The 27115-nt window shown below is 39.7% G+C and overlaps 1 protein-coding gene across 2 annotated transcripts in view; it reads right to left on the reverse strand.

Annotated features, from left to right (window-relative positions):
• Window positions 1–27115, reverse strand: part of PTPRM (protein tyrosine phosphatase receptor type M) — a 788021-nt gene that overhangs the window by 410542 nt on the left and 350364 nt on the right. For both annotated transcript variants that reach the window (XM_045187759.2, XM_024580360.4), the window contains exons 6-7: window positions 13359–13533; window positions 8437–8730 (exon numbers count right to left, since the gene is read on the reverse strand). In XM_045187759.2, the coding sequence (XP_045043694.1) occupies window positions 8437–8730; window positions 13359–13533 (469 nt within the window). The remainder of the gene's footprint in view (window positions 1–8436; window positions 8731–13358; window positions 13534–27115) is intronic.

The raw sequence follows: 27115 nt of genomic DNA on the forward strand, positions 1-27115 counted from the left end.
GTGTATTGTAAATGCCTACATAGAGACCATAAAATATAACTTTACTGCTTCACACATTTGATAAGCAATGAGGGCATTTGGTCTAATAAAAATTAATAATTTCATTAATAATACTTTTTTTTGCTAAGTATATGAGATTTGGGGGAAAATTTAGATGATCCGGGGACTCTTTAAAAACTGCAAAGATTTAGTGGGTGTTGTCCTTTTTCTAGGAAACCCTGCTATGGGAGACAGGGGCATCCCTAAGCGTGCCAGTGGCCTTCGGGCCACTCTAAACACACTGTAGTTGGTACTCAATGAGGGACTAATACTGGTAACGGTGACGTTTCACTGTGATGGAAAACCCCCTCTGACAGAGAGTGACAGCATCACAGCACTAGAACAAGGGATTTGCTCAGGCTCCCAACTGATAGATGCATAGGGTGGGGCAAAAATAGGTTTACAGTTGTGAGTATGCGAAACAGAGTGCATCTTTGTATTATTTATTAATTACTGTATTATTTTCCATATGAGCAACTGTAAACCTACTTTTGCCTCATACTGTATAAAATGTGGCCCAGAGCAGTTTTGTGATTTTTTTCCCCAGCATTAAATGTCCCATCAGAGGCCACTGATAATCTCTAGACCTTGCTCTTAATTTTCTCAAACTCCTCGGCTTATTCATAATTATACAGAAAGCTGCCTCCAGGCTTCGAAACCAGGCCTAGCACGACTGTTAGTATGCTTATTGTTCAAAGACGAAGACCCTGCTTGACACCTTTTTGAGAACTATGTCGGCACTCTAAGAGTCAATGGGCAACTCTAAAAGCAACTGTGTCCATTTGGCTGGTCTTTTTAATTTTAAGTGTTTTACCTTTTATTGAATGTACTGGGGTGACCCTGGCTCAGGCACTTCTAAGCCTCTCACGCAGGATTTCTCCGTGTGACCTATGGGTGTGGACAGGGGAAGGTGCTGACCCAATAATTAAAGGCAGCTGGATTTGAGGTTCAGGTATTACTACAAAGCCTCTGGGGCATGAGGAACGTGTATTACAATGAAAAAAGTGCCCCATTGCTACTATGTTCTTATCCTCTGCCCAAACGCAATGCTACCCAATGGGATGTCTTTACCTGGGCAGTATAGTAGGGAAGATACTTTTCATGCCCTTCTAATGTTTATACTTTTAAAAGGTTCTGAATGGTTTGATGTATTGGAAATGCATTGAAAACATACTGTGCTTTGGCAGAGCTATTTTAGAATTAGGTCACGTTAATTTTTTCCCTGGTAAACAAAGTTGTATCAAAAATAAATTACCCTGTATTTTGCTGTGTATAATGCATGCATTTTTGGTAAAATTTTTGAGGGAAAAATAAGGATGCACATTATACATAGGTAGTACCTGAAATACCTTATATTTGTTCTTGTGTTTTGTAATTATTCATTATATAAAATTTCTTATACCATAATATGTTAAAAAATAAATGCTAAAATTCCTTTATAATACAAAAAAATACCAAATATAAAAAAACTTAATTCAAAATTAAAACAAAAGTTTTTTTTTTCTGAAAGGTGGGGCCAAAAATGTGGGCATGCATGATACACAGCAACATACAGTATGTTCCATTCAGTGAGGCCCTCGACCTGCACTCATTCTGAATGACAGCCATTGTTGGATCTCAGACCAGTTCCCAGCTGCCCAAGCGCATGTGGGCCGGCCGTGTAAGTCCAAATACATATTGTATTGCTGGCAGCAGATTTGTACAGAAAAGATACATCTGACTCTTTGATTTAGGGAGAAAACAAATCTGGTTTTGGTGGTGATTAATTTCAGATCAGCCCCATTCCAACCAGACTGTTTCTTTTTCTCCCACAAGAGGAACTAAAAATAATAAACAGACACAGGCCAGCCTTCAGTGGAACGCAGGCATCATGCAGTTTGGGTTCCATGTAAGGCCCCCTTGCCAAGAAACCTACTCACTACTCATTTCCCATATGTGACTCACAGTCAGGCATATTTAAAATGAGTCACTCCAGTGTCACATTTCAAAAACAGGGTGAATTAAAATTTAAAAATCAATATTAAACTAAATCTCATGAGATTTAGACTAGACCTGGTAGGAAAGAGTACGCTACTATATAAACCATACTAAGAGACATTAGCAGGGTATGTGGTAAGACAACATAGAACTTTAACCTTGTAGTTAGTACAACCTTTCCACAGGCGAGGATGCTGGGCCTCTGCCCTGAAGGACCGCTGATCTGCTGATCCCCTGCTCATATACGTATGTGTTCATCAAAGTGCATGGCAAAGATGTAAGAGGGCCACACAGATATACCTGTTGTAGCTAAACAGTACAACTACCACACTGGATACAAGAACTGATGATACATGAAAATACACACAACAGGTTGGCACAAACTCAGTCTCTCTCAGGCCAAGGAGCATTGGAAGCTGGACTGGTTGGAAGTAGATGAAAAATATGTCCCATCTCTTGTGTCACTGAAAGTGCCACAGATGAAATGTCTATAACTGCATGTTATCAAACAACTGAGGACAAAACTGAATTTTAATGTAACACACATTTGAAGTTGTTATTACAGTTATGTACGTAAAAGGTTCTAACTAGGCATATATAAAAAATACATACCTCTGCAAACAGGTATTAAATTCACTCACCCTTACTAGTTAAAAAGAATGGTATATTATTTACAAAATCCTCTAATTTCTCACATCACTCTTTATACTTGACAACTAGACGCTGACTGTTGGTGGGATGGCTATCCACTCTGACACAGGACTTCTAGGTCTGTACCTGTACTTTGGCGCTCTGGCAACACAGGAGTACTGCCTGCTTCAGTAGGCAAGATTTCCGTAAGTCATAAAGGTAAAGGACTTCTAAACTGTGAGAATTGTTAATTTAATTGAAAGCTAAAGCTGGTGCTTCAAAGTCTCAATATAGTTTACAAAGAATCCCATAAACTAAGTATATATAACACAATTTTAAAAGTAATTAAAAAGGTGCAATCACACATACTATAATATGAATGAACCTTGAGGACATAATGCTAACTAGAATATGCCTGACACAAAAGGACACCTTCTGTATGACCCCACTTATTTGTGGCACCTAGAGCAGTTACCCTTACAGAGTCAGGAAACAAGTGGTGGGCACAGAGCCTGGGGAAGGGAACACGGGAGTCAGCATGGGTGCAGAGTTTCAGTTCTGCAACATAAAAAAAAGTTCTAGAGATCAGTTGAATGTACTTAACATTATTGAACTTTACACTTAGAAATTGCTAAGACAGTACATTTTATTTTACTACAATTAAAATTTTAAAAATAATCTTGAAAAAGTCTCCTGCCTGCCCACTCTCTATCTCTGTATTTTTCTTCATAGCATTATTCATATTATATATCCATGTATACATTTCTGTTTATTGCCTGTGAATTTCCTCCCTCCAATACTCCCAAATTTATCAGTTCTGAATGCAGGATCTTGTCTTCTTGTTGTACCCTTAGGGCCTAGAAATGTATCCTGCAAATATGGGTGTTCAATAAATATTTTATGAATAAATTTTAAAAAGGTACAATCGTTTTTTCCAAAGATTTTTAGTTATAGTAATTCTAAAGAACACATTTCAGTCTAGCTTTTTTTCACTCTCACCAGTCTTAATCGTTAAGTCATTAGTTTATCATCATCCTTCTTTAACTCCTGGGGCCAGTTATTAGCAAGCCACTTAGCCACAGTTAAACAATAACTAGGATACATAAAAAGCAATATCCCAAAATAAAACACATAAAAAGTCCACTGTGAAAATTAATCTAACTGCACCTCCCGTTTCTCTTTTTCAAGTAGCTACCAGTTAATGGCTTGTGATACACAGGCTGCACATAATTATAAGAATATAAGATATAATAGAAAACACAAACTAAATTGCATTTTGCTTAACTGAATACTGAAGTAATTCCAACTCTCTGAGGTTACTCAACTATAGCTGAACTGCAAAGTTGGAAAATAACTGGATATGTGTTTAATTCCTGAAACGAGATCCTGACTCTAAAAAAAAAATACCCCATATAGGCAGAGCACTTTTATAATTTGTAAAACACCTTTACAGATAATATCTAATCTAATCTTCAAAAACACTCTGACAGGGTAGTTGTCACTACCCTTATTTAAAGATGAGGAGGTAGAACGAGAAAAGCTAAGTGATTTGATCAAGGTTGAATGGGGGAAGCTTGTGCATATATTTGAAAATAATTTTCAGATGCATAAGAAGCAAGAACTCCGGAGGTATGCCACAATAAAATTCTTGAATGAAATCAGAGCAGGTAATGAGATTGTGTCTACTAGCTACACATGAAAACCAGTTCCACTGTACAGAGAAGAACAATAAATAGTGATTTTGCCATTTTAATGTAAAAAGTGAAATACATTTTCATAGGTGTCACTAAAAACATGATAGGACAGATCTCATTGGTTCAGCACAGAAATGAAAAGAAAGCTTGTCCAAAAGAGACGGATTTAATTTAAAAAGACCCACAAGAGAATAACATCTCTCATGAATGGGATACTTAATTGCCAGAAATTCTGGGAGCCCATATTATAAAACAGTGGTCCTCAGATTTGCAGACAGGTAATATTTCTAAAACATCTAGGGCAATGAAATCAGGTCACCAACACCTAAGTCTTTTGATTAAAAATGTTAAAGAATTTTTAAAAAATTTAAATGAGTTAACCTTTATTGACCACTTGCTATATGTAAGGGTCTCTTCTAGGCACCTTATTTCCATTAGCTTATTAAGGTGTCATGGCCACACTACAGGACACATATTATTGTCACCACCCCTGTTTTATAGATAAGACAACAGAAGTCCAGAAAAGGTATGCAGTTTTCCCAGGCCACATACATAGCTCCAGCCGGCCAGAACTCAATCTGGGAAGCCTGTGTTCTCGCCTGCTGACTCTGGTGCTAGTACTCTGACATCACCATTTCATAAAAGAATATTTTCACACAAATCCCAGGCAGGATATCTCGGAATAAAAGTCATTTCTTAAAATTTAATCTATTTAGCAGTATTAAAAACTCACTACTTTTCCCCATTTGCTCAGCTGTTTGTAAACCTCCACTGGCCTGCAAAGCAGGAATTGACAAGCACAATTTTGAAGTACTTGGACAAGGATAACATAAAGTGAAACTCAGACTATCAGGGAAGAAACATACGATGGATCATCACATTAGAGAGAACAACACATTAATCATAGAATCTTCATGCTGAGATTCCTCAGGTTCAACCAGCTCAATCCTCTGCTGAGTACAGAAATCCCCTTCCATACTGTCAGGCTCTGCTGGAATGAATAAGCTATCGGAAACTCACTATTCACAATTCAGCTCTTGACAAATTTGCATAGACAATGCTCTTCTCCATTACCTTTCTCATTTCTTTCCATCGCTGCTCACTGGTTGAGCAAGTTTCCAGAACCTTTGCTCTTCTGGGTGCTATCCCTTGAGCACAGTCTATTTTGTACTTTCTCTCTTAAAATGCAGAAATAGAAATAAATGCAATAGTTGTAGGGAGGCTAACTAGCACTCACAGAATAAAACTATCACCTCCTTCAACAGAGCATTTTACTTTTTTTAATGCAACCTAGGGTTATATTAGATTTTTTCGGGGGGGTGGGTGAGGCAAATAGCATTACAGAATAATTAATACAATATGAATAATATCATAGATTCATATACATTTAAGCAAGCCCTCAATCGTTTTTTTTTATATATGTTGTTGCTAGATTTTATTACTCTAATTCCATACTAGTACTTGTGGCTTTTTAAACCATACCAGATGGATGTGGAATTATTCCTCCTACATATCACCCTAATAGATTCATCCACTGGTTCAAACTGGCCAAAGACATTTTCCATCAATTTTGCAAGAATGCCTAGAGTCCCTCCCAGTTTATGAAACCCATGACTTGCTCTTTATGAACGCTTAGGGCTCACAAACCATCTGAGTAATAGTCTGGACTACTATCCAATTTTTCAGTCTCCACTTTGCAGCAACTGTCTTCTCCCTTGTAACTGAGTCTGCTCTCCACAGCATCCCACTGCTCACCAACAGCAGTCACCTGTCTTAGCTTCACATTTTCTCAAAAGCCTCAGGTCAAGAGAGAGTGAAATTATATTTCTCCCAACAGTAAAAACTCTTCTTGGACTTCACTTTCCTCACCCACATACCATGACTCCCCCTCTTATTTCTTGCTTTGATTCACTTACCTAACATTCCCCAAGACTGACTTGTTCAACTACAGCGATTTCAAAAACGTTTAATGCCAGTGCATGACACACTGTCAAAGGCAGGTTGCAAATGGTAAGGGGAAGAGAGTGCCTTACCCCTGGGCTCTGTGCTTAAGTGAGGCTTAATCCTTTAAAACATAGTGCTGGCATGCAAATATCAATTCAGAATTGGTTTCAATGTTTAAAAAAAAAGACTATCAAGCTATTATAAAGGCTCACTGTCTCTTTGAGATTAATATAGTTACACATGGTGCAACAATAACAGAGGATTCTGGAAAACAAGAAATATATGCACTGTATTCAGGGAAAATGTATAGAGTAATTGCATCAACAGCTGAAATGTATAGGCAACAAACCAAGAGAAAAGACAAAATATATAAAAAGAACAACTAGAAACATAAAAGTAGGTGGGGTTGTTAGTGACTAGAATGAAACACTATATGCTCTCTACAGTTTACAATATTTTTTTCTAACCTTTTGGGGACAGAGTGGGGGGAAGAGAGAGAATGTGAGTGTGTGCATGCCCATGGGCGCGCCTATATATTGGCAGGCCCCAGACAGGATTCCTCAAAGTAACACTGGAGTAAAATAACACTAAATGTGTTGCTTACAGAGCATGCTCAGAGGCAGAGATCATATAGGCTTCCATCCCACCAGTCAGGGGATCACAATATCTGCCCTGGAGACTCCACACGACAGTTATGAAATAAGTCACAGATTTGAAAGCAATCCTTAGATTGTAAAATGATACGTGCGGTGTTCCCCTTACCTATTGTTTGCATTACAACAGATGATAATATAAATTATTTCACAAGAAGGAAGAGAAATTTATTCAACTAGAGAGAGCAAGGAAATGACATGGCTTACAGAAGTGAGGAGGAGAAAGGGTTGTCAAACTCCTTCCTCCTTGGAACCGCCAATGAGGACTGTGGGGACCACCAGTCTGAACAGCAGTCTGTGTTCCAGAGACCCTGCATGGGCAGTGACCTGTGCGTGCAGGTGTGGGCGTGGAAAACACACGCAGTGACCTGTGCGTGCAGGTGTGGGCGTGGGCAACACATGCAGGCTGGCTAAAACAGGCCCGCCACGTGTCCCCAGAAGAAAACACTACTTGTTCCCCTTTCTAACAAAAACTTTTTAAAAAAAACAAACTAAACAGATTTTTTCCCATGAGTTTTGAACTTGTGAAAGCAGTACACTCCCAATTATGAAGAAAAAAATGAAACATCTCCAACTGTTGATGGTTAATCATTTCTCCTACCTAACAGGGTCAGGCTGCACTCAGTACTTTTAAAACTTAAAAAAAGAAATGAAACATTGACATGTACCTTCTTAAATAATGCTATCTGAAGAATCAATTAACTCCATAAAAAGTTATGGAACCTCTTCACCTGAACCCACAATTCAATAAAGGATTCTTTATTTAAATGGTAAAAGAATACTTCAGTATCCCAATATACTATTCTTCTCTAATTCTGGCCAGAAAGTAGTCATATAGAAACAACACTACACTCTCTAGTGGGGGCTAAGGTCAGGTTTTGATTTTTATGAGACTCACCATTTCTCTCCGTATTTTTATTTAAGCTGCAGACTGAGTTCAGCAAAGTCAATTAGAACTATATAATCTGAACTTAAAGACTGCATGCAGTCCACAAATCACCCTTGCTTATTTTACAAATGGGCTCCATGTCATTGGTAAGCAGCCCTCCATTAAATATCCATCAATAGAAATACAGCTTTAGAGCTATCTCTTAGATGAAATCCATTATTCCGAAGCTCCTCCAGGCGATGAGCACATTGACTGTGAGCTAAAACAAAGGGACCAGGATGAAAGGATCTGACCTGTGAACAGACATCATTAAAACAGATCGTTCTGCCAAATTTGGGGGTAATTCCCACTTGAACTCTGTGATACTCACGGGAAGGAGTAAATAAAGAATAGGGAAAAAAAGGGGTGGGAGCTGCCTGAGAGACACCAAACCTTGAGGTACCAAAGTACACAGGCTGTTGGGCTACTGTTCACAGGCGAAGGGAATGAATTGCTCCTGTACAGGATGCTGCCAGAGCTGGGGGAGCGTGTTAGCCACCTGATGAACACCAGTGCGCAGGTCAACGCCCAGAGAGACAATGACAAGCAGTCCCAAGTCGCCCACACTCACCGGCACACTTCGTTCTCGTTCTGAGTGCTGGCCCAGGAGATCCAGTGCCACCCTCCCCTGGCCTGGTGAGGAGCACACTGATCTCATACTCCGTATCTGGGTCGAGGTGCCCAATCTTATAACTCGTGGAATCCACTGGCTGCCGGTCATTCCAGCTCCCACTTGCTGTGCAGTACTCCACCTCTCGGGCGACAATGGGTCCGTCCCCATTGATGGAGTTGGCGTTGAGTTGTATCCACAGGTAGGTCGCCCCCACTGAGGCCAGCTGAGGTGGGGCAATTGGTACAGGTGGTTCTGAAAAGCAAACCCAGGAACCGTCTGTCAGACACTCTGGTCTTCAGTTTTGAAAGAGCTAAGTGCAAACCAATTAGTAAAATATAGAAGACATTAACATTTCTGGAATAAATGGATGAGAATGGTTTGTTTAGGTTATTAATAAAAATATACTGATACAGGTGTTCACAATGTTCAAATGCGTGAAATAAACCATTTAAAAAACCTAAGCTTACTCAAGTAGGTGTACCTCCAATTGTTTTAGAATACCACTCGTTCTTCTCAGACAGCTACGCAGACTTCAAAGGACTTTTTTTCACTAAAAGTAACTTTTTAAAACTCTCTCAAGGGGTAGTGTTTAAGCTCTAGGAGGCATTCTATTGTCAATCTATTTATTGAAAAAATGTCTTTGAAATCATCAAAGGTGCTAGTTACCTATATCGTTAAATTTAGTTTCCTTATATTTATACCCCAAGGATATCATCACTTCAAACACATGGCCAAAATTATACTTTATCTCATAAATGCATATCCAGGAAGACTCATTTCCCAAAAAACTACCACAATGGACTCATTTAGCTTCAGGAGAAGTGAAGAGTCTGGATAATCAAGTCCACCACTGCGGCTGTTCAGGGCACTTCCATTAACAAGTCGTATCAAATTAGTGAATAGAAAGAAAAGCTCTGAAGGGAAAGCACAGGCTATGTCCAGCTTGATAAAACTCTCAGTAATCAATAGCAAACACTCTTTACAACCCAAGAAAGTCTCTCATTGTTTAAAACCTGAGACCAACTCTTTTTCCAGACCATTGGGAAGAGAAGGGAGAGATAATGTTGTTTTAAATAGTATTCCCAATATACTTTTGAGGAGCTAGTTGAATGGCTCTTCAGGCAGCAAATGAAGCGTTTCATATGCCAATGTCACTGTGAGCGGTGCGACGCATTATAGCAGGAAAGGGGATAAGCGTACAAAATAACATGTGTCTATCTTAAGGAATCTCTGTCTGAAAAGAAAAGTAAGATCCAATGAACTTTTTTCAAGAATATTTCTGCAGTGGTTTGTGCCTATTTGTTGTTTATTTTTTAAACTCCTTATTTAGCTCATGTGAATGCATGGCAAATAGAGCCTGCTATGTTCCACTATGCTTACACTCGCTTACATGATACAATTTCTGTTCAGTGGCACATGCAACTAATTGGAGATGGTCACGTTTCCTGCTGAACAGGACCTCAGGGCAGCCAGTACCATCTGACCCTGGCCCTGATATCAGGTGATTCCCAGTCTGGCTAAAATGCCAGCAACATCAGTTCCCTTTGCTGGGATGGGGGGGTCTTTGGTCTTTTCTCTATGCAAGGTAAGATAAGTCATACTGACTTTCTAAAATAGCTTGGGAATCAAAATAAAACACTAAAGGATTAATTTTATTTAGGGGAATACAAATTTAGTGTAATTTACTAAAATATTGTTCCTATTGTTTATAAACTACAACTTTGTGCTGACTGTTCATTTTTTAAATAGTTCTGACTCAACTCATAATGATTCAACATTAATTTATTTCATTAGGGTGATCCCTTGAACCAAGACGTGAAATGGGCCTTTTATGGTGCATCCTAAGGCGCTCATGCAGCTAGACTGAAAGAGCAGTTAATTACACAGAAGCTGCAAAATGCTAGCAAGGACTGTTAAACTGCCATTCAAAATACAGCTCAGGGGCAAGGGCACAAAGGTTAGTGAGTACACCAGTTCATTTGGGATATTATTATCCATATCCTAAAACAGATATATCTTTAGTGCTTGTTTGTCCTGAGAATTAATTCCCTATTAAGAAAAGTACCATATATGTTAAATCAAGTCAGAGATTCAACTAGAACCTGCAAATAGCTGAGACAGATATTCAAAAGAAATTGTGGGTTGCTAGAAGCACAAGTAAAAAAATAAGTCAATATTTAAATTTAGATACATTTTTCCAAAAGGAAAGAAGGAAGGGAGAGAAATTTATGCTAAGTGATAAAAAGCAATTTAAAATATTTAATTCAAGTGAAAAGAAAAGGACATTGGGGGAGGTTAAAGAGGGTATGGGAGGGTAAATGGTGATGGAAGGAGACTTGACTTGGGGTGTTGAACACACAGTACAATATACAGATGATACATTATAGAATTACACACCTGAAACATACACAATTTTATTAACCAATGTCACCCCAATACATTCAATAAAAAAGAAGGGGAAGAAAGCAATGATAGACATCAATAAGATAAGAGTAATAGTTGAAAAAATGACCTGGGTTTCATTTGGAAAGCTGGCACCAAATCAGTGTGTATCTAGCTGTAAGAAAGCTATAAACTTTATGGAGTTTAGTTTTTCCCATTGAAAAAAATAGAACTCTAAATAATACATGCATATAACAAACTCTTAAATATATACAGGTGGCCTAAAAATGTCATTGTATATTTTACAGCAATCATCTCAAGGTAATTCTTTATTGAACGAGTAGGAATATAGTATGTTATCTCATTTTAAAAATAAAATGTATGCAAAATATGGCTATAAAATTGTAAATGGAGGAAAAGTCAAGATTCGTATTTGGGCCGTGACTTCAAGCCCACTGTCACTGGCTCTGGCGGGGTGCAGCGGCGGAAAGGAGAGCCTGGATACTTTCAACACAGTGAGCCGCGGCACCTCTACGCTGTCATAAGAAAGTAAAACACGTTGCATATGGGTGAGCAAGAAACCACTCACTCTTGTGTTTATGTTTGTTCTGTCAGACAAGACATTTGTAATTCACTTGTCACTCCCAACAAATTAACTTTTCCACAGAGGCAATTTTTAGAGAAATGACTTGATTTGCATCATACTGATCACGAAGCACGATGCCTCAAGAACCCAGGCACTGGCTGGTTACAGCGAAGCTAATGTAGCAAACATAAATCAGAAAAACCACAGGGAACTACACCAGGATGGAGATTATGCAATAACGATGATAATAAGGGACTCAGCTGTGGGAACACTGAGGCTGCTCTCCTGGGTTTGTTGGTAAATGGTGTCCATTTTCTACATGGATACTCCTCTCTTCTCAGAGAGCTTCGGCAGAATCTGCTGAGCACACCTATGAAAAGTTTCAGGTTCCTTACAGATATCAAACCTAAACTCAAACACTAGCTAGACAAGCTGAAGATTCACTAGAAAAATTCATATGGATCTGATACGGCAAATAGATTTTCAAGCCGATATTTGGACGTGCACTTTCTGACACAGAACACCCTTGCTGCAGATTAATATTGCTTGCGGAAGGCTCACCAATAAACATCTTTTATAAGCCAGATGTGCCTGGTATTGGCAGCAGTGGTTCCATGATGGAAGCACATGCCCAAGTTACCGATAGATCTGGTAACAGGCTATGTCCCCCAAGCTTCTGATTCAATTTGGGTGTGGTGGGGGAGGGGAGAATAGGTAGGCAGGCGTTTACATTTTTTAAAATTTGGAGAGGTTGTGCTGACATGCATTCCCAAATAAAGACCACTAAGGAACTGGAGCAAAGAGTAGGAATCACCATGTCCACTCCCTCCTTCCCATCACAGCATGAACAGGTGCTGGCTGCTTACTAGGTATACTGTTCACTGTGCTATTCATACACTTTTCACATTTGATCCTCCTGATAGACCTATAGGATAGGTAATACTATTACTTCTACCTTGTACATGGGGAAACAGAAGCACAGAGAGGGTAAGCTACTGGCCCTCACCCACATAGCTAGGGCTGGGGTTTGAACCCTGCAGTATTTAAAACTGCCTACACAGAGAAGTTTGCCGACAAAAGAAATAGCTCATCTAAAAGAGATCACTTTTATGTCCCATAATTAGCAAATGCAGGGGAAAGAGTTAAAAAACTGGCATCATTCTGTTCTGCTAAGACAAAAGAGCAGTGGCCTGCCACAAGTTGTCTAAAAATTCCTTATGGTACATCTAAAAGTCCAAATTATTCTGTCTGGGACTGAGACCTGCTTTGGCAGTTTAATACGATAAACTCCTCAGCTCACACACACAACCCCTCCCACTCCCCCAAAACACACAATGAAACAGGTAAGGAAAACTTACTTCCCCCTCTTTTTCCCTATCCCCAACCTTCCTTAACATAATGGCTCAATTTTTTGGTCATGCCAAATCCAGTAATAGAACTTTAACCACAACAGTATAAATATTAACTCAGAATTATCGATATGGCTTGTGTGATATGACTGAGCACTTTTACACTGACGGTGCCTCATTTTATTAAGCGCCCTGCTATCATAAACACCCTGGCTGGGGAATATTTGCATTTTAAGTGATTTTCTATCAGTAAAAAATTTTCATTCCTTAAAAAAATTTATAGGTTGTAATCTCTGTATATATAGTTGGAAGAAGAACTTGCCAAGAGCACATTTGTTGCTTTGTATGCAACTAAACCAGCATAAACAAAATACATTTTTCAAAAATAATGCTCACATACAAAATTTGTACTTAAAATGCAATCCATCAATGTAGACTGCCACCAAACTACGGTTCAGAAACACACAAGGATGAGTTTGAGCTTTAAACAAGTAATGAACTCATAATCGTGTCACATATCTATTTTAATAGACTAGTTTGGGGTATAAAAATACATTAAATACCTTTAACTACCAACTCTGCATAGTTTGATATTCCAACACCTCCTTCCGTGCGAATCATGCAGCGGTACTTGCCAGCATCGCGTTTTGTCGTATTCACGACATTGAATGAAGCTATGAATCGCCGGGAACTAGTCACCTTTATTTCCTTCAGAGGAGCATCTCGTACATCAATACCCTGCATAAATGGGGGCAGGGAAGACAAAACAAAAGCAAAACAATATCAGCTGTCACAGGGTAACAGTAAGACACCTGACAATATCTCATCAATGTTATTTCCATACAGATCTTGGTTTAGTTGTTTATTACACATGGGCAGTTGTTCCAGGAGAACAGCTGTCCAGGAAACTGAAATTCTGCTGTAATCAACAATTTCAAGATTGAGGGATGCAAAATTAAGTGTGCAGAAATGTCTTGTTTTTTCCCCTTCAAGATATTAATTATATTACATTAGCTTAACAGAAAAGGCATATGGAAAAATTCTTTATTTTGCTCCCAAACTATCAATATTTGATCTTTTCATAACATTTTATCCTTGTTTTCATGCTTGAGTAGGAAATAAAATTAACTCACACGCTACTGTATTACTGACTTTATTTTATATATGAACAAATAAACACCTTATCAAGAATTACATTAAAAATGTAAGTAGACATTAGCATATTCCCTACTGAGTAGGTTTGAAGGACAAATCCAAGCTTTATGGTATTCCTCCTGAATACACGAGTTACAAATTCCAAGCAGAATATATGCTTAGCATTACATGATACTGAAATGCAACAAGAGCAGTCCCTTTCCCCATACCACAGCCCAGGAGCACAGAAAGCAGGTTCCACAGCTGGGGCAGCTTTGTCTTATACTAACTACCCCTGATACATGAAGTAAGTATTTAGCTTGCACACCTGGAAACCGATTCTACGCTTTCTATAGTTTAAAGCCCAAAAAGAAACTTACAGATTTGAGTTCTATATTTTTTTACAAATATCAGTAAAGAGGCTATCTTTAAAATGTTACTTGCAAGTATTAAGTAGAAAACAATGAGCAAAGACCTTAAGGCCAATGCACGATGCCAAACAGAGTATCTGTTTACTTACCTAGCAACCATTTTGGGGTGCCAACCCCGAGCTGTCACTGTGTTAGGACAAAAGGCTCACGACAGCGAACAAAAGAAAAGTTCACTGTGGTCGATCTGCTCATGGGGCTTCACTTAGTGAGACGTACAGGCCACCAATGCAGGCTAGAGTGGTGAATGGACAGATCAAGTGGCTGGTAGAAGTCACAATGTGGACCAACTTTAGAGATGGTGGTGACATGAGGTTAGTGAGAGGATGTGACATTGGAAGTAAGATCTGAAAAGTAGAAGCTAACCAGGTAAAGGGGGAGGGTGGGAAAGGAGCATTCTCGTCAGAGGAAACAGGACAGAAAGCCCAAGTGTTAGAAAGAGCTGAAGGCCTTGGATGCTTAAGGCAGCTGGCGGAACGGAGGAGGGAGGCAAGCACCTGTGTGTTCATGGACGTGCAGGCTATATTACAATGCTTTTATTTATAGTTACTAAAACACTAGTCTATAAAACAATAAATCTCATCTGTATTACTTGGTGATTTATATCATGCAAAACCCATAAAAGCTTTTATCTGTGATATTTTCTTTGACAGTATATCCTAATGGACACGAGTTTAGGAGTAAGAATGACCAGGTTTCAAACCTACCTTCAAAGTGATTTACCTTCACTTTGCTCATGTGCAGTGAGAAAATGATACACCTCACTTTTATGGCTGTTGCCAGAAGTTAAAGATGTACGCAAGGACACTGGCATAATGACTGGCACCACACATGAGTTTGAGGAGAAAGGCAGATAGACTGTCAAAATATCACCTTTTTTACTGATGCTGCAGAATATGGCTGATGTGCAGTAACAATGTTTTGGCTAATACTGAAGCACAGAATTAAAAAGACTCACCCACACAGTCACAGGTCACACTAGAAAATCGCAAGGCCTCCTGTATGTTGGGAGCTGCTGTAAAACTCACAGGATGGAGGAACAGGGTTTATATAGGGAATTAGCTCCCAAAAAAGGGGTTGGACTATGCATGCTCAGGGCTTCCTTCCCAGGCAGCTCCTGCTTGGCAGAGAAAAGGCATCAGGAGTGCTGCACTGGTATAGTTCCTGCCACAGGGAAGGAAACATCAGGAGTGGGAAAGAAGAGTTCCACTAACATCATCTTTAGTATTATCTGTCAAAACAGCTTTGTTAATAGCTTAAAAAGTCATAAATCAGAATCTGAAGTTATACATATGCCTTATATATCTCATGTCTGTCCCCTAAATTTGGCTTGAAGAGGGCACCAAGAAGTTAGAAAAACAAAACAATATCAATCTAGCATTATTAATTACATCATTCCTCTCTGTATTCTATACATTCGGTCTCCCATCCTCTCCCCCAGATAAATAAATAATCTAATTCTACCAGATGTGTAACAGAGAGTTCTGGCCAGAACACTGAGCACAGGGGAGGGACACCCAAGAGGGGGGTTGGGAAGTGCCAAAGGTGGCAAATGAAATTGTAACCCACACCACGTGACAGGCTTCCAAACCCTGGGGAAGGGTAAGCTCATGACACAGCCTGCACAGAGCCTGCACGGGCTGAAAAGGTCACAACACAGGTGTATTGTAAAGGTGAGCATGGCAATGCTGTCCCCTGGGCAGAGACACTGTGCCCCTTACCAGCTACTGGATCATGGCAGCCAGAGGAGGGGCAAAGACGCTGTGCAGGCTGATGCCTGCGGTGGACACCAGCCGAGACTGGCTGGGAATTTGGACACTTCTGTCTCATGCGGGATTTGGGGGTGAAAGATTTAAAATGTAAGGCACACAGAAACTTGACCCTTTTTGCATTCCCTTCACCCCACCCAGTCAGAGGCGGGTGACTGGGCCTTCACAGGACCCAGCAGATGCAGGCCACGCTCACAGCTCTTGCCTTGCCCTTCTAGCATAGTCAGGAGCAGATCTGTGGGGGACACGCACCTCGTGGAAGCCTGCAGGTCCCTGAGACCCACGCTGCACAGTGCTCGGATCCTGGAGTGCTCCCGTTCTCTCCCTGTGAGACCAGCACACAGACACGCAGCCGGGGACACAGGCAGCACGGACACCGAAGCCCCACAAACAGGGCCCCTACCGTGACCCGCTGCAGTGATCTGGCCCGGGGAGAGGGAGGAAGCTGCAGCGGGACAGTGGCAGTGTTGGCCCCACAAGTGCACACTCCAGAGGTAGAGAGAGCCTGGAGCCGGAGAGATGGACACAACTCCGAAAAGGCAGGTAAGAGTGGAGGGAGTGTCTCTAGGCACGGATTTGAATTTCAGTCTTTTTTGGGAACAAGGGGATTTCTGTGTTTTGCAGAAGAGAATGGCTTGGAGCTGGATAGTCCTCCCCTTCCCCAAACTGAGCAACCTGTTAATGAAAACCTTTTTCCTTCCCCACCAATTATGGTGTTGCGCTTGTGTGTGACAGCAAGCAGCTGAATCCTACTTTGTTTGGTAACAGCAGGAGTAATATTAGACCTACTACTCAAAAAAAAATTAAATTTGTCTGTTTTCAAACTGGAAAAAAACTAATCTCCAGTTTTGAGGAAAAAAATTAAGCCCTAAAGAAAGGCAGATTTCATGTCTGTATTTTTTTTGTTTGTTAATGACAACAACAATAACAAACAGGGCGATCTGCGTACTGATGTACTAACTGGTGGCATGAGTCTTGTAAGAATATACTTCTACAGTAATCCTCTAACATTGTTTTATAATAGAATAAGCCTATCTCGAAAAATGCTTACTCAAAAGAACTTTAAATTATGTACTTATTAATCACTTGCAAATGTTCCAGGCTCTGCTGAGGGCACTCAAGTTTAAGAAAACCTCTGTTTTGAATTTATACATATGTTGAAAGGAGTATTACTTCATACTTTTTATCTTTGTGCCACAAGTTTCTCCTTTAAAATAAAAAAAAACCCTTCAAACTAAATACTCTACACTATTCTAATAAGTCACATGAACTCTCAGGAATAAATTTTTTTTAATCTCATGTATTTAATCACAGAGAAAGTTCGATTCAGCTTCCTAAAGAGAAATTAGTACATAGGAAAGAGAAGCCATGTGCTAACTGGCAATCATTTTAATTTAGGATCCATACCAACTCATAAATCTTGCTCAAATGACCTTGCTCTGCAGGTCATTTTCTATTAAATCATTCTGATGTACATGGATCCAAGCACTCATTCAACCAACACTTGGTAAAAAATTTTTAAGCGGCACACAGTCAGTTACCACAGGGAGCATGGAGTGAAAGAACAATCCCTTACCTAACTGAATGTAGAGACTTGTTAGAAAAACAGACGAGTAAGGCAATTGTTAGAACACACAGCAATGAACTGCCTAACAGAGTAAACCCTGGAAAGGGGGGCCTTGCAAAAGGGGTATGAGGATTGGTTTTGCAGAAAAGCTACTTGAGGCCAGGCTTGAAGATTAACAGGAGATTCTCAGGCACTGACAGAGGAGAAATGAAGCCCAGTGAGCAAGAAGAACTCTGCAACAGTCAAGAGCCAAGACAGCAAGGAACTATAGGGAAAGGAAAATTTATTCCACGTGGCTAGACAAAAGCATTTCTAGGAATGGCAGATGATGAGGCTAGAACGATAAGCACAACATAGACCACACCAAGTAATATGACATATTGATCATTATCATTTATATTGATGCCAGGAAGGGAAGAATTTTAGGCAAAAGGGTGACATGCACACATCTATGGATACGGTAACGGACTGAAGGAAAGACTGTGGGAGCCCAACTGATATCAAGGGACACTGGTTATGTATTTTTCTGAAATCATAGTAACAAATGACCAAAAGAAAGACAAGACAGGAGAAGGAAAGAATTCTAAAGATATTCACAAAATGAAATCAACAAAAAATCACTATCTTTCTCTTCTAGCACACTATAACGTCCACAAGTCAAGAAACATAGCTTGCTCACTACATAGGTGCACAAGAAATAGAACTCAATAATTATTTGTTGAGTCTAGGAAGAACAGACTCAGTGTAAACAATGTTCCATAGGTAGAACAGAAATATGAGGTTGTTAAATTGACAGATTTATACCCAAGACCCTAAAACTGGACAACTAATCTTTATTTACAAGGGAGAACAATGGGGGGGGGGAAGGTATTTTATTTTTTTATGTTTAACAATATGTTTATTTTATTTTTTAATTATATTTTATTGATTATTCTATTACAGTTGTCCTGATTTTTCCCTCTTTGTCCCCTTCCTCCCTCAGGCAATCCACCCATCATTGTTCATGTCCATGGGTCATCCATATAAGTTTTTTGGCTACTCCATTTCCTATACTGTTGCTAACATCCCCATGGCTATTCTGTGCCTACCTATTTGTACTTCTTAATCCCTTTTCCTCTTCACCCATTCTCTCCCTGACCCCCCATCTGGCAACCTTCCAGTACCTAACTTCTCTTCTCTTGCTTTTAAGAATCTGTCTTTATCTTAACCTTTGGCCTTTTAATAATGATGTGTCTTGGAGTGGGCCTCTTTGCATCCATCATAATTGGGACTTTATGTGCTTCCTGGACTTGTGTGTCTATTTCCTTCACCAAATTAGGGAAGTTTTCTTTCACTGTTTTCTTAGATAGATTTCCAATTTCTTATTCTTTCTCTTCTCCATCTGGCACCCCTATGAGGCTGTTAAAGTTGCCCCGGAAGCTGTTTATAGTACTCTCATTGTTTTGGATTCTTTTTACTTCTTCTTGTTTTATGTGGTTGTTTTTTGGTTCCTTATGTTCCAAATTATTGATTTCATTCTTGGCTTCATCCATTCTACTGTTGTTTTCCTGTAAATTGTTCTTTTTTTTTGTCCGTTTTAAAAAAAATTCTTACTGCTGTTCAATTACAGTTGTCCCCATTTTCCCCTCATTACTCTCCCCTCCCCTACCCAATGTAAATTATTCTTTATTTCAATTAGTGTATCCTTCATTTCTGACTGGGTCTTTTTTATGCTGCTGAGGTCCTCACTAAGTTCCTTGAGCATCCTTATAACCAGTGTTTTGAACTCTGCATCTGATAGATTGCTTATCTCAATTTCATTTAGCTCTGTTTCTGGAGTTTTGATCTGTTCTTTCACTTCAGCCTAGTTTCTTGGTCTCCTTGTTTTGGCAGCCTCCCTGTGTTTGTTTCTGTGTATTAGGTAGAGCTGCTTTGACTCTGTGTCTTGGTAGTATGGCCTAATATAGTAGGTGTTCTGTAGTTTCCAGTGGCACAACCTCCCCTATCACCTAAGCTGGGTATTTGAGGTGTGCCCTTTGTATGGGCTGAGTACACCCTCCTCTTGTACCTGAGCATTGGTTGCTGTTGGCAGATCAGTAGGAGGGATTTACCCAGGCCAGTCAGCTGCAAGGACTGGCTATGACCACTGACCACCAACCTCCACCCTCTGCGGAGGATCAGCTGTGTGGGGGCAGGGTGGTGGTTCTCTGACAGCGTCTGTAGCTGGCCACTGGGTGCACCGGCCCTTGGGTTTCCCAGGTGGTGCAGGCCAAGGTCTGCCCTAAAAGGATATTTTAGGAGTTCTGTCTTGTCCCTCAGTCAGCAACATTGCCCACTCACTGTGCTTGTGTTAGGCAGAATAATGGCCCTCAAAGATGTCTGTTCCTTAGTTCCCAGAACCTGTGAATGTGTTCCATTACACAGCAAAAGGGAGCTTGTAGAGGTCATTAAAATAAGGATCTGGAGATGGGAAGATTAAGCTAGGTTAGCTGGGGGGAGGGGTCCAACAATAATGTAAGAGGAAGGTAGGAGGGTCAGATACAGAAGAAGACGTGACCACAGAAACATAGGTTGAAGTGATCAGTTTGAAGACAGAGAAACAGACCCTGAGCAAAGTTATGAAGAAGGTCTCTAGAAACTGTAAAAGTCATGGAACAGGCTCTCCTCTACAGCTTCCAGAAGAAACCAGCCCTACCATCACCTTATTTTAGTACTTCTCACCTGTAGATCTGTAAGATAATAAAGTTACTAAGTCTGTGGTAATTTGTTATAGCACCAATAGGACACTAATACAATGACCATCAGGTTAATGAAAAAGCCCAGGAGTTTACAAAAATGTAAAATTAAGTGCATTAAGAGCATTACTTAATAGCAGGGATACATTCTGAGAAATGCCTCACAAGGCAATTTCATCTTTGTGAGAACATCATACGAAGGAGGACCCCCTCAAAAAAAACCCCAGAATTATCTTCTGGAGGGCAGGCCCCTTGTAGTACAGGCTTCCCCCATTAGGTGAGTATTCTAGGAACCCATCTGTATCAGTGTATCAGCTAGTGTTGTTGTGAGAGGCTGCATTCGGCTTCAGTGAAATTTTTCTGAAGACTCTTTCAATGCATTTGCCCACTACATGTTGGGTGATTTACAAATGCACCTGCCCACACCACGCTGAGTGTTCAGCAGTTTTGGACCAAAAATGGCATGACCACCATGCCCCACCTTCCCTATTCACAGATCTCTCCCTGAGCGACTTTTTTGTTTGTTTCCCCAGGTGAAAAAATTCTTTGAAGATAAACATTTTGCAGATGTGGAACATGTGAAATAAAAAACAGCAGAAGCACTAAAAGGCATCAAAATCAACACATTCAAAAAATGTTTTGAGCAGTGGGAAAAAATGTCTCAATAGGTGTATTGCATCACATGGAGAGTACTTTGAAGGTGACTGAAATTTTAAAATGTAAGAGTAAATAAACAATTTTTTATAAATACATTCTGTTTCTTTGGGGGGGCTCCCCCATAGAGTGCACTTACACAAACCTAGATGGTATAGTCTACTACACACCTAGGCTACACTGTACAGCCTTTGCTCCTACATACAAGCCTGCACAGCATGTTACTGTACTGAATGCTGTATGCCATTGTAACACAATGGTGATATTTGTGTATCTAAATATAGAAAAGGCACAGTAAAAACATGGGGGAGAAGTTCACAAGTGATGCACCTATATAGGGTACTTTCCCTGAATGGAGCTTATAGGACTAGAAGTTGCTTTTGGTGAGTCAGCTGAGTGAGTAATGAGTGAATGCAAAGGCCTGGGACAACACTGCACACTATTGTGGACTTTATAAACACTTTACCCTTAGGTTACTCTAAATTTATACAGCGTCACGGGATTAAACTGGGCATAAAAGAGAATGATGCAACCAAGAGACACAGGAAACTCATGATGTATGCGGCAGCTACTGGTGTAACACCACAGACCATTATACTGCAGACCTTTTTGTTATGAGTATAAAGAATACACTCTAAAATAATGATTAAAAATAGAGTAGTAAATACATAAACCAGTAACATAGGCATTTATTGTCATTATCAAATGTATACTGTACGTAATTGTATGTGCTATACTTTCAAAGACTGGCAGAGCACAAGGTCTGTTTATACCAGTACCACCACAAACACGTGCGTAATGTATAAAGCTATGACATTATGGTGGCTATGACATCACTAAGTGATAGGAGTTTCTCAGTTCCATGATATTTCACGGAACCACTGTGTTATATGTAGTCTGTTTTTTACTGAAATGTCTTTTTGCAGTGTTGCAGTCACGCATCCTGATTTGTCAGACCTACAGTGCAAATATTCAAGGCCAGTCTAGGTCTTATTGGTAGCAAGAGTTCTGTTCCAAAGCTATCACTGTGGCCAACACAAAAGTTGGAAGACTCACTTCTCAACTTCAAAACTTACCAGGAAGCTATAGTAAACAAAAGTATACCGTGCTACTGGCATAAGGACAGACACAGACCAGTGTAACAGAATAAAAACCCCAAAACAAACCCCAGATGTATGGTCAGTGGGTTTCCAACAAGGGTGCCAGGCCATTCAGTGAGGAAACATAGGCATTTCAACAAGTGGTGGTGGGAAAACAATACATCCACATGCAAAAGGATGAAGCTGGACCCTTATCTTTTACCACATACAAAACGTAACTCAAAATGGATCACATGCATAAAATTACAGTCTAAAACTAAAAATTTCTTAGAAGAAAACAGAGGGGAGAAATCTTCATGACCTTGAATTTGTAATTGATTTCTTAAATTTAATACCAAAATCACAGGCAACAAAAGAAAAAAGATATAAACTAGACTCATCAAAATTAAAAAAAACCAAACTATTGTGCATCAAAGGACACTATTCAGAGAGTAGAAAGACAAAAGAGTAGGATACTTACAAATTATGTATCTGACAAAGGATTAATATCCCAAATACATAAATAAGTCCTACAACTCAATAATAACAATAAAAACAAACAAAAACTCCCTAAACATTCCAATTTTAAAATGGGCAAAAGACTGAAATAGACATTTCCCCTAAAGAAAATAACAAATGGCCAATAAGCACATGAAAAGATGCTCCGCATCATTAATCAACAGGGAAATGCAAATGAAAATCACAGTGAGATACCACTTCATGTCCAGTAGGATGGCTATTATGAAAAAATGAAAGAAGGAAAGAAAGAAAAGAAAAATAGCAAGTGTTGGCAAGAACATACAGCAATTGGAACCTTTGTGTGTTCCTGGTGGAGATGTAAAGTGATGCAGTTACCATAGGGAAAAGTTTAGCAATTCCTCAAAAAGTTAAACATAGAATTATCATATTAGTCAGTAATTTTACTCCTAGATATGACGCAAAAGAATTAAAAACAGAGACTCAAACAGAATGTCAATGTTCACAGAAGCGTTACTCACAGGAGCCACAAGATGGTCAAGAGCCCAAGTGCCCACGGAGGAATCAATGGATAGACAAAATGTGGCTTATACATACAATGGAATGTCATTTAGCCTTAAAAAGGAAGGATGTCATGACATAGGTCACAACGTGGATGAGCCTTGACAATGTTAAGTGAAATAAACTAGTCACAAAAAGACAAATATAGTATGATTCTCCTTATATGAGGTATCTAGAATTGGCAAATTCGTAGAGACAGAGAGTAGAATGGAGGTTACCAGGGCCCAGGGAAGAGGAGGAAGGGGAGTTATTTCTTAATGGTTTTTGTTTCATGTGATGAAAAGTTTCATAAATAATAGTGAAAACAGTTTAGAACTTTGGGAATGTACTTAATGCCAATGAATTGTACACTTAAAAAGATCAAAGTGGGAAATTTCATGTTATGTATATTAATATAGTTCAACAGCATAAATCCAGCTTTTGCACCTACATTTGAAGACTGCCCTAAAATAAACTGGAGTGCAGAAGAAAAATTTTGGAAAGAGGGAAAATGTACTTGGTGAGTTGACTGGAAAATACCACGAGAGACACAAAGCAAATGTGGTATGTCCAAGCAGGCACGAAAGCGAAACGCAAGGGAGAAAGGCTCTAGTCAACCAGGTGGAGTGGAACAAACACAGAACCCAGACGGCAGAGTGTTGCAGACCTCTACGAGATCACAGGTGCACCTCACACAGTGAGAACACACACAGAGTAAGTGCTCAGGGAAATAAAGAGTGAATTGTAAATTCAAATATTTACTACAGAAACTTGTTTTTTAAATACAGAAAATAAAAATGTGGACATGTAAAAAAACTATATAAGCTCATCTTTCAGAAATAAAAACTTTAAGGTATTTTAGTTTCCTTTTTCTGTTACACATTATTTTTTTTAAGATTGTATTTATTTATTTTCATACAGAGGGGAGGGAGGGAGAGAGAGTGGGAGAGAAACATCAATGTGTGGTTGCCTCTCACACGCCCCTTGCCGGGGACCTGGACTGCAACCCAGGCCTGTGCCCTGATTGAGAATTCCTCAGGTCGGTATTAAACAGGGAAGTATGGAGAACACTGGCCAGCCAGTTTCCTCTGATGCAAGGAGGTATGGAAGACACATGGGTCTCTTTCCCTGTGTGCCTTTTCACGTGACAGTGATGACCAGATAGGGCAATGTGTTCACAATCTCCAGTATACTCTTGAGCATCTAGGAACCTATGGGGAAATGTTGTGTTATTCTTGCAGAACAAAATGAGGAAGATGTACACTTAGGTAGAGAAAGCAAATTTGTCAACCAGTTTTCTTTCACTTTTTACAGAGTTAGAACAGTCCTGCCAAGGACTGGAGCTCTATGTTCTTTTTAAAAAAAATTTTTTTTATTTATTTATTTTCAGACAGAGGGGAAAGGAAGGAGAAAGAGAGGGAGAGAAACATCAATGTGCGGTTGCCTCTTTCACACTCCCTACTGGGGACCTGGCCTGCCACCCAGGCCTGTGCCCTTACTGGGAATCGAACTGGCAACTCTTTGGTTCACAAGCCAGTGCTCAATCCACTGAGCCACACCAGCCAGGGTTACATTACTTTACTTTAAATAAAACTTGAAACAGTAGTACAAAATATACATGAGGTTTTGTCTTCTTGTTTAAATTTCTTGTGACATATGTAGAATTTTCCATAGCATGGAAAATGTTTTCAAAAACATGTCTTTTAATGTTTCCTACTTTAGGGCTATAGCCATTATTTATGTAACTATTTCCCTATTGCTATGCATTTAAATTATTTATATTTCCTCCATTATAAATGATTTTAGGACAATCCCTATTTCCTAAAATTATTAAGTAAAAGAGAATATGTTTAAAGTTTTTTGATGAATAATATAAAAGGCTCTATAATAAGTTACTAGCTATTATAAGAATTATGTCTTTTTAAGCCTTTGATTTTTTTTTTATTTTTAAGTATATCTTATTGATTATGCTATGACAGTTGTCCTTTTTTCTCCTGCATCCTCCTCCTCCCTGTACCACCCCCTATCCTCCAGCATCCCCCTCCTTAGTTCATGTCCATGGGTTGAACGTATAAGTTCTTTGGTTTCTACATTTCCTATCGTATTCTTAATCACCCCCTGTCTATTTTGTGCCCACCTATTATGCTTCTTATTCCCTGTACCTTTTACCCCCATTCTTCACCCTCCCCCCAGCACTGATAACCCTCCATGGACCTCCATTTCTGTGATCTGTTCCTCTTCTAGTTGTTTAGTTTTTGTTTTTATATTTTAGGCTCAGTTGTTGGTAGCTGTGAGTTTGTTGTCATTTTATTGTTCATAGTTTTTGATCTTATATTTCTTAGATAAGTTCTTTTAACATTTCATATAATAAGGGCTTGGTGATGATAAACTCTTTTAACTTTATCTGGGAAGCACTTTATCTGCCCTTCCATTCTAAATGATAGCTTTGCTGGATACAGTAATCTTGGATGTAGGTCCTTGCCTTTCATGACTTGGAATACTTCTTTCCAGCCCCTTCTTGCCTGTAAGGTTTCTTCTGAAAAATCAGCTGACAATCTTATGGGAACTCCTTTGTATGTAACTGTCTCCTTTTCTCTTGCTGCTTCTATGATTCTCTCCTTATCTTTAATCTTGGGTAGTGTAATTATGATGTGCCTTGGTGTGTTCCTCCTTGGGTCCAATTTCTTTGGGATTCTCCGAGCTTCCTGGACTTCCTGGAAGTCTATTTCCTTTGTCAGATTGGGGAAGTTTTCCTTGATCATTTGTTGAAATAAGTTTTGAATTTCTTGCTCTACCTGCTCCTTCCCACAACCCCATGATTGGGATGTTGGAACCTGTAAAGTTGTCCCAGAGGTTCCTAAGCCTCTCCTCATTTTTTGAATTCTTGTTTCCTCATTCTGTTCTGGTTGGATGCTTATTTCTTCCTTTTGTTCCAAATCATTGATTTGAGTCCCAGTTTCCTGCCCTTCACTGTAGGTTCCCTGAATTTTTTCCTTTATTTCACTTTGTGTAGCCTTCATTTCTTTCTTCGTTTTGTGACCGGACTCAGTCAATTCTGTGAGCATCCTGATTACCAGTGTTTTGAACTCTGTATTGGATAGGTTGTCTGTCTCCTTGTTGGTTAGTTATTTTTCTGGAGTTTTGGTCTGTTCTTTCATTTGGGCCACATTTCTTTGTCTCAGCACACCTGCTATGTGGTAAGGGGTGGGGCCTTAGCTATTCACTATGGCGGGGCAACCCTCTTTGCTGTGTTGTGGCGCTGTCTTTGTGGAGGGGTCAGAGAGGGAACAATGCCTCTTGCTCCAGTCTCGTCCCACTTTCTATCACTTCCTTCGCTTCCCACAAGTGGAGTGTACCCTTTCAGGTGCTGATTTGCAGGTGGGTGAGTTTGAGTATGTTTTAGGACCCTGTGGGCCTCTCCAACAAACTCCCCTGTGAGGCTGGGAGTTTATCCTGCTGCCATGACTACCATAGATTTTTGATAGCCAGAGTTTTATGTCTTTAGTTTCCCACGCTGAAACCCTGGGTTTTGCGGTCAGTCTCACTCCCCCACTGTTCCTTCCTGCTTATCTGCGCCAAAATGTGGGATCTCCCTGTGCTGTCCACTGCCTTGCCTTGCCACGCATCTTGTCTGCCCTGGTTGCCCATCTCTGCCCCTCCTACCAGTCTGGATGAAGGTTTCTTCAACACCTTGGTTATTGGACATCCATGTGAATGATTTTCTGACAGCTCTGTTTGTTCTTTGTTTTTAATTGGTTGTTATCCTTCTTTTGGTTATGTGAGGAGGTGAAGCATTTCTGGCTACATGTCCATCTTGGCTGGAACCAAATTGTGTTTTTTAATGAGAGTTCAAATAGCTCCTAAAATGAATTTATTTTCCAAATCTTTTTAAATATTACAAACTGATCAAACAAGACAGAAAATTGGTCTAAATCATTGACCTTTTCTTACTAATCTT

Source organism: Desmodus rotundus, chromosome 10, assembly GCF_022682495.2.
Source record: "Desmodus rotundus isolate HL8 chromosome 10, HLdesRot8A.1, whole genome shotgun sequence".
Classification (NCBI taxonomy): Eukaryota; Metazoa; Chordata; class Mammalia; order Chiroptera; family Phyllostomidae; genus Desmodus; species Desmodus rotundus.